We start from the raw sequence: 14,605 nt of genomic DNA, 5'->3' as shown, positions 1-14,605 counted from the left end.
CTCAGTAATTGTAGCACAAAGGCTTAGTTGCTACACGACATGTAGGATCTTCCCGGACCAGGAATTGAACCTGTGTTGCCTGCACTGGCACATTGGCAGATGGATTCTTATTCACTGCACCACCAGGGAAGTCCCTTTTTAAAAGTAAATAAACTATAGACTTTTAATGTGACTATCCCTGTTTCTCTGTTGTGTTCTTTTGGATGAAAAATATCTATAAAAGATCTTTATAAATGGACTTCAGAAATAAGTGGATATTCTGTTACAGAAGAGATTGAGCTGTTTATACTTATCAGAGGAATTGGTGTCAGAATTATTCTTTGATACTTTATAGCTAAAGAAGTGGAGAAGGCAGTGGCACCCCACTCCAATACTCTTGCCTGGAAAATCCCACGGACGGAGGAGCCTGGTAAGGCTGCAGTCCATGGGGTCGCTAAGAGTCTGACAGGACTGATCAACTTCACTTTCACTTTTCACTTTCATGCATTGGAGATGGAAATGGCAACCCACTCCAGTGTTCTTGCCTGGAGAATTCCAGGGACAGGGGAGCCTGGTGGGCTGCCGTCTATGTGGTCACACAGAGTCGGACACGACTGAAGTGACTTAGCAGCAGCTAAAGAAGAGAAGAGTAAAATTTAGAGTAAGAGTCAATTTAGAAGAGTAAAATTTCTAGGTAAGCTATACTCTTCTAGGTTATTGAAAACTAAACCAAGGAAATACACTGCAGGGGATGCTTAGGAAATTCATGAGTGCTGCTAAAGGTGGGCAAGTTAGTTTTAGTTCAGGTAGCCAGAGTATTACTGATGCATAATGTTGACTGTACTCAGAATTTTAGGATCTAAATTATCAAACTATTTGTAAGAATTGTTTTCTCTTTCCCAGAGGTTTGAGTGGTTCTGCTGCCTTAACTGTACTACTAGAGACAATGTGGAATGGTATAGGAACAGACGGTGAAAGACTAATATCTTGACTTAAAGTTCTGTGTGTAGTTTGGACAGATACACTTCCAGGAAGACCAGAATATTAGTGGTATGTGGTTTATAGCCAAGGCAATAAAGATGCAATAATAAAAAGATGCAGTATTGCGTATAGAGTAAGTCAGACCTAAAGTCTCCTTCATAGTCTCTCTAACTAGGTGCAGACCTTGGCCATGCACTATTTCTGAGTTTCCTGATTTAACAAAAATGAGGTAGTTGGATTAAAGGATATTTAAGTACATTCCAGAATTCTGATTATAAAAATGAATTGACTCCAGAAAGACAAAGGAAAAAATGAGAAATAAAGCTAAAAACACAGAGCTTGGAAGCATGTGATATGTAAAATCATGGTATAAATGGATACAAAAAAAAATGACTCCTATAGATTTCAACATATTAGCAGTACCTGTTATTATTAAATGCTCAAAAAGGTTATTTTTAGTTGGATAAAACAACTTACAGTAATGCTACATTTATTACATTTCATCAAGAATGGAGTTCTGCTACTCTTTCAATTTGTCCCACCTTCTCCTTCCCCCACTGTGCCCACGGGTCCATTCTCTAGAGAGAAGCATTGACATATATACATGACCATGTGTGAAAGAGCTAGTGGGAAGCTGCTGTGTAACACAGGGAGCTCAACTCGATGCTCTGGGACAACCTAGAGGGGTGGGATGTGAAGGAGGAGGCTCAGGAGGGAAGGGATCTATATATACATGGCTTCTTTACATTGTTGTACAGCAGAAACCAACCCAGCCTTGTAAAGCAATTATCCTCTAATTAAATAGAAAAAAAAAAGAATGGAGTTCTGAGTATAACATTTTCAGGTTACTAAAGCTTATTCTTTTCAATCACCAGGACTTTAAAAATACTAACATTTTGCTAGATAACTTCTAAGTGTATCATTACTATAAATTGAGTACAAAATATATTCACACATTTTTGGATGACTAGTATAAATTGTGACCCTCCCTCTTGGGCAGTTCCAAGGCAAAGTAGTCATGGGATTATACAGCTATCATGTAGTCCGCTCATGAAACATTGCCAGTATTATCAAGCAGCAGGAGCAGGCTTTGCAGTTTGTTGACTATTTGTCTGATCTTCTGTTTAGTTTAGTGTTTACTTTTCTGAGTGAGTGTGGAGTATGTCGTCAACGACAGAAACCTAAGAGATTTCCTGGGCACTTTGAAATTGTTAGGAGAGAAGTAGTTGTGATGGAGTTACTTGTTCATCTAAACAGTATATATTCAGATAAGCAACAGTAGAATTCAGTATGTGTAAGATCAAAGTGTACCATCCTACATTTGAATTACCCCTCAGAAAAGTACACAAATAAAATGTGCATGCCATTGTTAAATCATTTAAAGCTTTTTGTGAATAGGAAGAAAAATAGCAGTTTTGACTATATAGACAACCACTGGCCATTTTCATTTATACTTAAGAGACCTCATACACACATGAAGACCTCAAATTCTTTGTAGAAGAAAAAGAAAATGTGCCTATCTTAGTGACTCTTTCTGGGGGTTTGCAGGTTGAGCCCTTTCAAAGTTAACAAAGAAAGAAGGTGCCCTTCTACCTTATGCCTGGTATTTTATTATTACCATAAGATTAGGTTTAGTTACTAAAGGGTTGATTTCTTCCTTCTGGTTTCTACATTGATTACTGTTCTCAAATTTATCCTCAGTTTTCATTCAACACAGTTTGAACATATATATATACCTCTTCCTACACCTACTCCTACCCCTCACCCCAAAAAATTTAAAAATAAAAAACATGCCCTTATCAATAAATTTGGGAATCTTACATTTAGATGAAGAGAAACTTTAAGGAAAACTTGAGGTTTTGCCAGCAACTAGATTTAGGTTTTGTTGTTTTTAACATTTAAAAAGATTGCTTAACTTAATGGTGGTCTTTTCATGGGAATTTTTCTTCTACAGTTTTTAATATAAACTGTGCAGCAAATTTTAGTTAAATGAGTTTGGTTATCTTTTTGGTCAGTTGATACTTATCTTGGTTGGCTTATTGATAGCTATCTCTAAATTCATTTTGTTCTTGCTCAAATTGTGCATTGTGTTTTGATGGTGGACTGTATAATGATTAATTCACCATCAAAGCATTCATAATGTGTACTGATAAACTATGTGATTTTTTTAATGAGTAGTTTTATGACATCTTTAATTGGTTGAAGAAATCCTTATCATACATTAAGTTTTCTAAAACCTTCTGGAACCTGTTTCCATTTTGTTTTGATCCATGTCTCTGGGATAACACAGTCTCATTCTTCCCACCTCTTCTCCATGGCTAGCCCCACTGTAATATTATGGGCTTCCTTGTTTCCTATATTATCTAGAGAAAAAGAAGATTGTTTTTCTGAAGCCTTGCACATGTATGTGTGTACACATACACACATGTATACACCCTTACCCAGAATTAGATACAAAACCACCATGGCCCTCAATTGGATGTGCATATACACAAGAATAGGTGATTTGGTAAATAAGTGAGTGAATGGGAGAAAGTGGGCAGTATGTGACCACAAACCACTTATATTCAATTTATTTTAAAGATGATCTCAACTGTAGCTCTTAAAATATCCAGTCATCTTTTCCTTTTTTGCATTTACTTTTTTTCAAATGTTTTGCTTGAGTGGAGGGACATACATATGCCTCTGGCTGATTCATATTGATATATGGCAGAAAGCAACACAATATTGTAACGTGACTATCCTCCAATTAAAAGTAAATAAATACTTTTACAAAAGGAAGAAAATAGCCTCACAGCATCTGTGCCCCAAAGTCAAAAACAGGACTATAATTAAAAGGCTGTGTATGCTTTTTAAAAATATTTAAATGAAGATAATATGGTTTCTTATTTAAAAAAATGTTTCTGTTTGTTACTTGGCTGTGCTGTGTCTTAGTTGTGGCACACAGGATTTTCGGTCTTCTTTGCGACACGTGGAATCTTTACTTGCGGCATGTGAAGTCTTAGTTGTGGCATGTGGGATCTAATTCCCTGATGACCAGGGATAAACCTGTGCCCCCTGCATTGGGAGCATGAAGTCTTAGCAACTGGACCACCAGGGAAGTCCCTGGATTTTCTTTTAGATGTTGGGTACCTGGTCATAGAGATCTCTTAATTTAAAAGTGCACCTGTCTTGAATTGATTCAGTACCTTTCTTGCCAGCTTATTTGTATAATTGTCGTTCCATTTTTCTATTTCTGTTGAATAAACAGAGACAGCTATCTTTTTATCTGTCTATCCGGGACCTAACATGCTCAGTATTGTTAGTTGGATGAGGGTGTGGGTGGGTATATGGATGAGTGGATTTTAAAGAAGCTATTTTAGGAAATTTTAGTCTTAATTGGGATGGTAAGTCTGACTGTCTTTTAGATTACTGAAGAATAATTACCACATCTTACATTAATTTCTGTTCCTAGAACTGTAAAGTCATCAGCCTCGACAATTATCAGGGATTCTCCTGTTCTTGTAGGTGTGAGATTGCATTGAAATTGGACTGATTTAAGTAAAACTACATAGCTTCTTTCTGTATCTCAGTGAGAACTGAAATAGCTACTATAGGTGATTATGAGAAAACAGCATTTCTTCAAACCTGATCATTAAGGCAGTGGTTTTCCAACTCAGGGAAGGTTATTATTTGATGAGATGACCTAAGTCTTCTCTTTGAAGGGGAAAAGATAATGAATAGTCTTCTCTCAATTTCGAGCTTTTCCTGCCATTCATTTTCTGTATATCTTGACATCAGCATGTTGCTTCTTTTTACCAGAATCTGAGTATCAGATTTAGTACAAAATTTAGATATTTAGGCACCAAGTTGAATAAGTCAATATTTCCAGAGACTTTGTACCAGAACATATTTAAAGTTCTGCATTAAAATAATATTTCCCTTGTTAGGTGCTGGCGGGAGGGATGAATGGTGACTAATTGCTTAAAGGTTTTCCTGTAGGGTGATGAAAATTTTTTTGAAACTAGGTAGAGGTGATGGTTGTACAACATTGTGAATGTACTGAATGCCACAAAACTCAGTTCAGTTCAGTCACTCAGTCGTGTCCGACTCTTTGCAACCTCATGAACCGCAGCACGCCAGGACTCCCTGTCCATCACCAACTCCCGGAGTCCACCCAGACCCATGTCCATTGAGTAGGTGATGCCATCCAACCATCTCATCCTCTGTCGTCCCCTTTTCCTCCTGCCCTCAATCTTTCCCAGCATCAGGGTCTTTTCCAGTGAGTCAGCTCTTCGCATCAGGTGGCCAAAGTATTGGAGTTTCAGTTTCAACATCAGTCCTTCCAATGAACATCCAGAACTGATCTCCTTTAGGATGGACTCTTCCTTCCTTTTGATCTTCCCTTTGTTCAGTCGTGTCTGACTCTTTGCGACCCCGTGGACAGTAGCCTACCAGGCTCCACCGTCCATGGGATTTTCCAGGCAAGAATACTGGAGTGGGCTGCCATTTCCTTCTCCAGGGGATCTTCCCAACCCAGGGATCGAACCCGGGTCTCCTGCATTGCAGACAAATGCTTTACCGTCTGAGCCACCAGGGAAGCCCTAGGATGGACTGGTTGGCCACAAAATTATATACTTTAAAATGATTAATTCTATATTACATGAATTTTGCTTTAAAGAAAACACTTTCTTAACATTTTTTAGTTCATGTTGTAAATATTACTTGTAGTTCAAGGATAACACCTTCCTGTAACTAGTATGGTTGTATAATTATTCCTTTAAATTATTAGAATAATAGGTAGAATTGTTTATAACAGCACTTACTAGAGTAGAAATGAGCACTCACTAGTTAAATGCCAGAACAAACCAGGGTTATCCTAGGCAGACTGGAAGAACAGTCATATTACCTGAAATTAACACCAGATGCTTTTATGTACAAGCTCACCACCACGTCTCAGTAACTGTTTACATTATTAGATCAAATATCATCTTAAAATTATTTCTCAAGACTCATATACAGCTCTTGATTCTTTAAAGAAAGCCAGTTTGTATACAGTTGACAGAGACTTCCACATGCGGATAAAAGCCTACTTTAAACTTTTAAAAAGTAACAGTCTTACTAAGTTAAAAAGCAAAATAGCATTCAGTAGACATTTTTGTTTTCAGTAAAAGCAATGAGAATTAACATGTTTCTTAAATCCTGTTTCCACTACTGTTTAGATAAATCGTACCTGCCATCAAGTAAGTTGGTCTGTGCATGCCAACGTACAGACTGTAGTTATATTTTCTTTTCTGTGACCCTACCACTGTCAACCCCTGCAGTCAAATATTGTCAGAGTAGCAAGGGGAAACCTAGTATATATAAGTTAATGAATGATGGAAATATATCTTATTAATACGCTTATCCTCAAACATTTGTCCGGTACCTTTTCCCAGCCTATCTTTAGTTCTCAAAGACCCTCGAATTTTTTAGCAGATAGTGCTTTTGTTATCTATCACAACGTATTGCTAGCCTTTCTCTATAGGTCAATTACTAGCTCATGATTTAGTTTCTGATGTAGGTTTATCGTGTCTTTTTTTTTCTGTTAAACCAGTGTTGTAATGCCATGTCTTCTGTTTAGTGATACCAATAAAATAGTTTAACAACAGAGTTAAGAATGGACTCTAACACATGTATCTTACCTTTTCTCTAGAACTGTCAAGTAATCCACCTCTAGCTACCATCCTTATTCCTCCTCATGCTCGGATTCAAGCAGCTGCTTCAACTCCTTCAAATACCACAGCAGCCTCAGGTGAGAACGCAGAAGTCTCTTCTAAAAACACATGATTTGGTTTTTGTCTCCATTTTATATCATTTGTTGAATGTGAATGTTTAGTACCTTCCAGCTATCAAAAACATAGCATAGCCAAATGATTAAATGTGAATCAAGTGTTGCTTTAATTTCCAAAAAGCATGAAAGGACCCCCATAAATGCTTTATATGTAAGGTATAAATATCTTATTATTTAAGTGATGTCACTTTATTTTAAAAGTCATACTTTCTGTATAATTTCTTGATTAATATATTAAGTGAGATGCTTATAGCAGAAAATGGCCTTCAGAAACGTAATCTTATTGAAGATAATTCACTTTAATTCCATTGCCCTGAATGTAATTATATTAATATACTGGAGAGGCAAATGTTCAAGAAGTTGAATGTAGATTGGTATAATTTAATCATTTAAAGGGCTGAAACTGCAATGCAAATTCATTTAGCTAAGACTTAGATCAGAATATGACTAAATCTTGTCTACCCCCTGTCCCCAAAAAATACCCAAATGATCTCCCAGGTTAGAGCTCAGGTATACTACTGGTCCTGGAGCTGGTTCATGTTGGGACCTAATTTAATTAGAATTACTCACATTTCAGTATTCTGAAAATACTCAACCCTTGAGTGAACTGAAGGTCCTCCAAAGGATAGCTAAAATGAAGTTAAAAATAGGTAGCACAATTGGATTCACCCCATAGCATCCAACATGCAGATGTCAGGAGCTGACTCCACTTTTACTTAATCATCTGTTGCATTGAACCTAGTTGGATCAGATTAATGTTTGCTCTAGGGCATTTATGCTCCAGGAAATAAAACCTTGCATTACTACTTCCTAGGGATTCCCTGGTGGCTCAGACGGTAAAGCATCTACCAGCAATGCGGGAGACCCAGGTTCAATCCCTGGGTTAGGAAGATCCCCTGGAGAAGGAAATGGCAACCCACTCCAGTACTCTTGCCTAGAAAATTCCATGGATGGAGGAGTCTGGTGGGCTACAGTTCATGGGGTCGCAAAGAGTCGGACATGACTGAGCGACTTCACTTTTACTAGTTCTTAGCATTCAACAGTGAGGTCAAAATCTACCTCCTATTGTCTGACAGAGTTGTTTGTTCCTTTCCAGTCTTAATCTTTTGAATGTTGCTAATAAAGATTGACAACATTTCATTCTAATCTGTGGCCTATCTTCATTCCAGAAAAAGTCTAGGAAAAAAAGGTCTCTTTTCTAGTTCTAGTTTCATCAGCACATGATACCTTGAGAAAGTCATTTGAACTTCATTAGTTTTAGTAATGTCCTGTTCATTTTCTCAGTCTATAAAATGAGTAGCAATGCTCTCCTCAAGTAATATGGTACAAATCAAATATATACTGAAATGTGCTTTTAAGTTTTTAAGTGAAAAAATAGAATTTTTTTATTTTGCTTTTAACTATGACCTGTATTTAGAAGGAAGACAGAATTGCTTCAATGAGCTATTAATTAACTTAAATCACTGGCCTAGGTTAGATTGTGTTGATTCTTTAAAACATTGAATAGGCTCTAATCCCAAACTAGCACATTTACTTGTTGAGCTAGTTTATAGGAATTGTTTTAGACTATGAATACAATAAGAATTATGATTGGTAAGTTTTGGGTAATTTTAAATGATTTTCTTAATGTGAAATACTAGTAAATGATTACAACTAAGATTTGGGGCAAATTGTCTGCCTGGTAAAGAGCCTAGTATAACCTGATTTTGATGTTGCTTTGATACAAGTTACAGCAGTCATCAAAAAATAATTTTACTGCTGTATATACATTTTTATAGCTGTTGAAATCAGATTTCAACATAAATATGGAAAATGGCATTGGGCTTTGATCCTGACAGTTTACTTTAAAGTTGAAGTAGATCAGGATATGAGGAATTTTATAGGAATAGTAGACTAAAAGCAGAGCCAAAATTAATTTAAAGAAATGCATGCCTTGTGTATCTTAATTCCAGGAAGGATTTCAGATATTTCACTAAGCTTCCTAGTGGCTAAATAAAAAAGTGATACCTGTTTAAAATTTCCCATATATTTCATTAGATAAAAAGCACACTGGTAGCTTAGGAGAAGCACAGTATTTCTGACCCTGCTGTTTGAGAAGTAGTTCTCCTTTAGGGCTGCAAATTTGGTACTATAAGCTAGTAGTAAAGAATCCACCTGCCAGTGCAGGAGACGAAAGAGGTATAAGTTTGATCCCTGGGTCAGGAAGGTCCCCTGGAAGAGGAAATGGCAACCCACTCCAGTATTCTTGCCTGGAAATTTCCATGGCTAGAACAGCTTGGTGGGCTATAGTTCACGGAGTCTCAGAGAATTGGACACGACTGAGCATGTGCACACACAAGAGAGAGTAAATGAAACTCTTGTCACCATTTCAAAAATGTAATGATGACTCCATTTGGAAACTTTTTTAAATGCCCCTCAGTATGAGCTAAAGGCACAACACTACAATATGGTTAAAGCAAAACAGTTTTATTTGGGGCCAAAGTTATGGGAGCCAAGTAATGTCACCTAACTTATCTTAGGAAATGCTCATCTAGATGAAGGGATTGACTGAATGGCCTTAATGGCCCAGATTTAAGTAAATACATATGTATGTGCATGTATACATATTTTAAATAAGTATTTGGTAGTATAAGTTACATTCTTTAGTAAGATCTTAAAATATACATGTTGTTTGCTGTCTCTCTCAGCATCAATTTCTTTATCCATACAATAGGAATAGTAAATACCCACCACATAGAGTTATGAGAAGTACGATATAAACTGTACAAACTGCTTCACACTTTGCCTGGTCACATGGTGGTGGGCCTTCAGTGAAAGGAAACTGCTACACCATTTTATTGTTATTGCCAAGTAAGGACAGATTCATGAATGTTAAAAACCAGCCATATGAAAGACAGGGTTGACATCCATCCCTTTATAACAAAAGAATATATGACTCTCTTCACCTGAATAAATGGACATCCCATCTCCACCCAAGCAGGGAGGAAGTGAATGCCTGCCAACATGACAAAGCATTTCCAGGTCTGCTCCAAGGTATGAAGAAGTAAAATATTAAACTCCAAAGCCTCTGACCTTGAAAATCTGAACCTGGAAGTTTTTCTAATTTAGAATTTTCAAAATTAGAATTTCTAATCACCCACCCTAGCTACAGCACCACAATAATTCACGTTTGGGTGAATGAATTGCAATATATACCTCTAACTAAATAAGAGTAGTTAGATCTATCCAGTCCTGTCCACATGCAAATATACATTTAGTCAGTTACCAACATGGTACATACACTGCTGGGGTTGCAAGAGTCAGACTTCGTGAGTAAACAGCAAGTTATATAATAACAAAAAGGAGAGCCAATATGACCTGAGTGGCCAGCAGTAGGAAAATGATTCAGGACATTATGAAATCTCCATTTTTATGTAACTATAAAAGACAGTTATTAATAAACTTAGATTTGTGGAAGTATCTTAAATTATGTGGAGAAAATTTTAAAATCCTACGTACCATGCTGGTAACTGGACTTAAATGTGTATTTGCATGTGGATAGGACTAGATAGAAATGTACAAATATTAAAACAGTTGTGGTTAATCAGTGGATTATGGAGGTTGTTTTTTTTCTCAAAAACTTTCATTGTTTAAATCATTTTTAAAACACGTCAGTTCCTGGGGGCATTATATCTGACTATGGCTCTGACTGACAGGAGAAACTTCTGAAAAGTGTACACACTGTTCTCAGACCATAAAGTGTAATTTCCTATTTCAGTGTTTGTATCTATCTGATTTTTCTCCACACCCCCAACAGATCCTCCCATTCATTCCATTTGGGAGACCATTCATCTGTACCCTGTAGAGTAGTAAATCTTCAGGAATTATAGTTTTACTGATCATCTATGAATTACTTTAGAGATCATCTGATCCAGTGCCAGATGAATTAAGTGTAAGATGTAGTTGGGAATTTCAGCTAAAGCAATTTTCTCTCTGTTTCGTATTAGTCCTCTGGTTAAGGTTTCTTCCAGTGCAATGGTTCTGCTATTAAAAGAAATTTGAAAACCACTGACTTCATTTCACCCTCCTTATTATCTACTGAAAGCTAGTGTCCCATACTTGTATATATTCAGAAACTAGAATATTCTGTAGCACATTCGATCTTTATATCACTTTGTTAGAAATTTATTCCCTTATACATATCTCTTCCACTCAATGATCCTACTCTGGGGTTATAGAAAACCAACCCAATTCTTATTTGCAAAAGTCCTTCAGATTTTAATAATGGCTATGGCCAGCATCTTCTCCATACTAATGAGAATTTTAAATCCTAATCCTGAGTATGTTCTAAAATATCAGAATGTTTTTCTATATAGTTATTTGTCATCTGCACATTTTATAAACATAACAATTTTTGGCCTGTCTCTAAGCAACTAATAAAATATATCAAAGAGGACAAGGTAGAGCCTACTAGATTTTTTTTTTGCCTTTACCAAGGTTAGTGATAAAATAAGTTAAATGGGACTAGACGAGGCTTACTAGGGATTATTCTTCTAATGCTCTGTAAATAACTCTAAATTATCCTTCTTGTTGTTTGCTTAACTAGAGACCAACCGTAAAATATTCATTTATATAATGTTATGAAAATTAGTAAAAATACTTTGCTTTTGTCAGGAAAACTTTCAGATTTTTTCCATCAAGAAAGAAAGTATGTCGAAGATGGAAATGAAAAAATTTTGTTGAAAGCTTAAAGGGAGTTTCTAGTGCTTAAATATTTGTAAATTGAATTTCTGTAATTTGTTTTAGAATGTGTTTTTAAACTATAGATTCTGGGTTTAAAGACATTTAAAATGTATAGATTTCCCTCACCTTCCTTGGGCTGCATTTTGTTTATTAGGATTTTTGTTATATCCTTTCCAGGTTGAAAACCCTTCTAACAGAAAAGGGAATCATGATAAGAGTTGGACAAGGTCTGTCTTCTCTGTCTTTTTACCTGGTCAGGGGGCTTAACTTTTCTTGGTCTTGCTTTGAAAACCTTTTGCTGTTAACCTCATTTAAACTGAATTTGGCTTGTTCTGACAGGTTCACATTTTAATTTTTCTATTCTTCCTGGGATGTGTGCCCTACTTTTTAAATTATGAGCTCATCAAGAAAAACCCTTTTATTTGGGTTCTTTGGTCCTTTTACTTTGCAGAGAGTATATGCAGTTATTTGGTTGGTCAGAATTTTGATTTTTATAATTTTCTATTTCCTGTCAGGTATTAGCCCCTTTTGAAAATTCTAACTACAAAATCATACTTATTTGTTCCCTGAACTTTTTGAAATGCATTTTGCTAAAGTCATGGTTCAGATTTAGCCAGGGCTAGTGGTCCCTTTTTCAATTAGTTATTTTTACCACAGAATTCCTGTCACCTTGTCACCTTCTCCATCACCAGCCAGTTTTTTCCTAGCTGGACAGAATTAAACCCAGAATAATTTCTCCCATTGTTTGTCTCCACTGAATTTGACAAATAAAATGTTACATTAAGTCAGTGTATTGAATACTTACTTTTCTAAAGTGACAGTCCCCTCCCTTCATCCCCTCCCAAGTGTCGCTGGCCTGTGGCACTTTTATAGTGTGCACTGGGAAAGCTGCATCCTGTCTAGTTGTAGAACCCACAGTGCACACCCTCAGGTACGGTCTTCGTAACTCTTCCTGTCTATTTTCACTTTATCTTAATCCGAATGTAAGGATTTTTCTCTGTTAAAAACATAGTATCTAGTTATGTATGGGAAAAAAACATAATATCTAGTTATTTTAGAAAATAAGACTCTCCATATTCTCAATTCCAAAGAAAATCAAAGGTAACACTATATTGTATATGTTAGTCTAGTTATGAGTGGACAGAGAGACTGGCTTTTTTTTTTTTATGGGCTTATGGTATATGGAGGAAGGTGATACATGACTTTATAGTATTCAGCTAGTATTCTAAGCCTATACCATAATTTATTTAACTAATTCCTTATTGGACATTTGAGTTGTGCCCCAGTTTTTGGAGGAATTCCTGAGTCAAAAGGTGTAAGGAAGTTTAAAATTTTTAATACATACTGTCAAACTGTTGTCCAAAAAGCTTGTCCCATTTTATACTGGTCATGCACATATTTTTTCATTTCTCCATTACTTCAGCACTAGCCGGCCCAGAGTGGTGGGGGCAGGGTGGGGGAGGTGGGAGGACAGAGTGTACATGAGCACATCTGTGTTTTGTGTTTTTATGCATTACCAACTTAGTAGATGAAGAAGGTGGGGTATCTTTGTTAGGGACAGTTCTATGCCCATTTCCTCCTGTTGGCTCTGTGTTTGAAGTTTTGAAGTATAGACTTCCATCCATATGTCACTGACACCAATGAGACTGTATCTGAGACTGTGTCTACCCTCTGTTAGGATTTCAAGTTCACTTACTGAGTTTGCATATAGATACCTAGAGTCATACCATCTTGGTATTTTTTCACCACAGCAGTACTAAGTATCACTTCTAGGAAACTGCTTATTTTAATTTAAAACATGTTGTTTCCTATTAAGTCAAAAATTTTACCTGGCTTTTTCCTCCTTCCTCCAAAAGTATTGTAAAAGCTTCTTGAATGAGTTGGTGAATATCTTATCAGACATTCTTCTGGGTATTCTTGCAGTGTTCCTCAGTTCCTTACTTGAAGTCACCTGTTTATATTCATATGCCTTTTCTTATTCTTTGTTCCTCAACTAAGTTTTTTAACTTAAAAGATAGAAAACACATCCTTTGTCTCCATGGCTTTCAGTTTTTTACCTTGAACAACCAAGCCTCTTAATTAAAATGTGTTCTGCCTCTGCACACACAGCAGTTAAGATCTCTCTGCTGCCAGCTGACCAAGTATAATCAGTACTGTTGATAAGCCCTCCAGGTTAGCTGTTGAATTGATTGCCTCATTGGTTCCTGAATTTCGGTCCTGTTTTTTAAATGACTGAATCCACCATGGTATCTTGTGCCACACCTTTTCCTTTTGACAAGAGAGGTGCTGGTATTTTGCTGAGAAGCGCTCCCTCATTATGATACACACAAAATTATCAAAATAATGGTAGACATTATAAAGAGAAAAAAACAAAAGTCAAATCCTTTTCCTTACTGCTGATAGTTTGATTTCGTTAGTGTACAGTATGCTTTTGAACTGCGGTGTTGGAGAAGACTCTTGAGAGTCCCTTGGACTGCAAGGAGATCCAGCCGGTCCATTCTGAAGGAGATCAGCCCTGGGATTTCTTTGGAAGGAATGATGCTAAAGCTGAAACTCCAGTACTTTGGCCACCTCATGCGAAGAGTTGACTCATTGGAAAAGACTCTGATGCTGGGAGGGATTGGGGGCAAGAGGAGAAGGGGACGACAGAGGATAAGATGGCTGGATAGCATCACCGACTCGATGGACGTGAGTCTGAGTGAACTCCAGGAGTTGGTGATGGACATGGAGGCCTTGCATGCTGCGATTCATGGGGTCTCAAAGAGTCGGACATGACTGAGCGACTGAACTGAACTGAGTATGATTTTAGTTTAAATGTAACATTGGGATATACCTTTCTTTGTGAGTAACAGTGTTGCTTGTTCATGTGTCAGTTAATAACACTAATGTGAGACCTAGTTTTAAGTAGAGGCATTTCCACTTGGAACAGGCTTGAATGGGAACATCTCAGATTAGTACCTTATCAGTTCAGTCGCTCAGTCGTATCCGACTCTTTGCTTCCCCATGAATTGTAGCACGCCAGGCCTCTCTGTCCATCACCAACTCCCGGAGTTCACTCAAACTCACGTCCATCGAGTTGGTGATGCCATCCAGCCATCTCATCCTCTGTCG

General features: G+C 36.9%; 1 protein-coding gene across 3 annotated transcripts in view; it reads left to right on the top strand.

The window, feature by feature from the left end:
- The window catches only part of GSK3B (glycogen synthase kinase 3 beta), a 215,995-nt gene that overhangs the window by 192,334 nt on the left and 9,056 nt on the right, over positions 1 to 14,605 (top strand). For 2 of the 3 annotated variants that reach the window (XM_010845384.1, XM_010845383.1), the window contains one exon: positions 6,635 to 6,733. In XM_010845384.1, coding sequence (XP_010843686.1) covers positions 6,635 to 6,733 — 99 coding nt within the window. Of the gene's footprint in view, positions 1 to 6,634; positions 6,734 to 11,671; positions 11,722 to 14,605 lie in introns of all 3 variants that reach the window. The other variant, XM_010845385.1, reaches the window with a different exon arrangement.

This window comes from Bison bison, unplaced genomic scaffold (genome assembly GCF_000754665.1).
Source record: "Bison bison bison isolate TAMUID 2011002044 unplaced genomic scaffold, Bison_UMD1.0 scf7180017864215, whole genome shotgun sequence".
NCBI lineage: Eukaryota > Metazoa > Chordata > Mammalia > Artiodactyla > Bovidae > Bison > Bison bison.
This window is presented reverse-complemented; position numbering and strand designations above follow the sequence as displayed.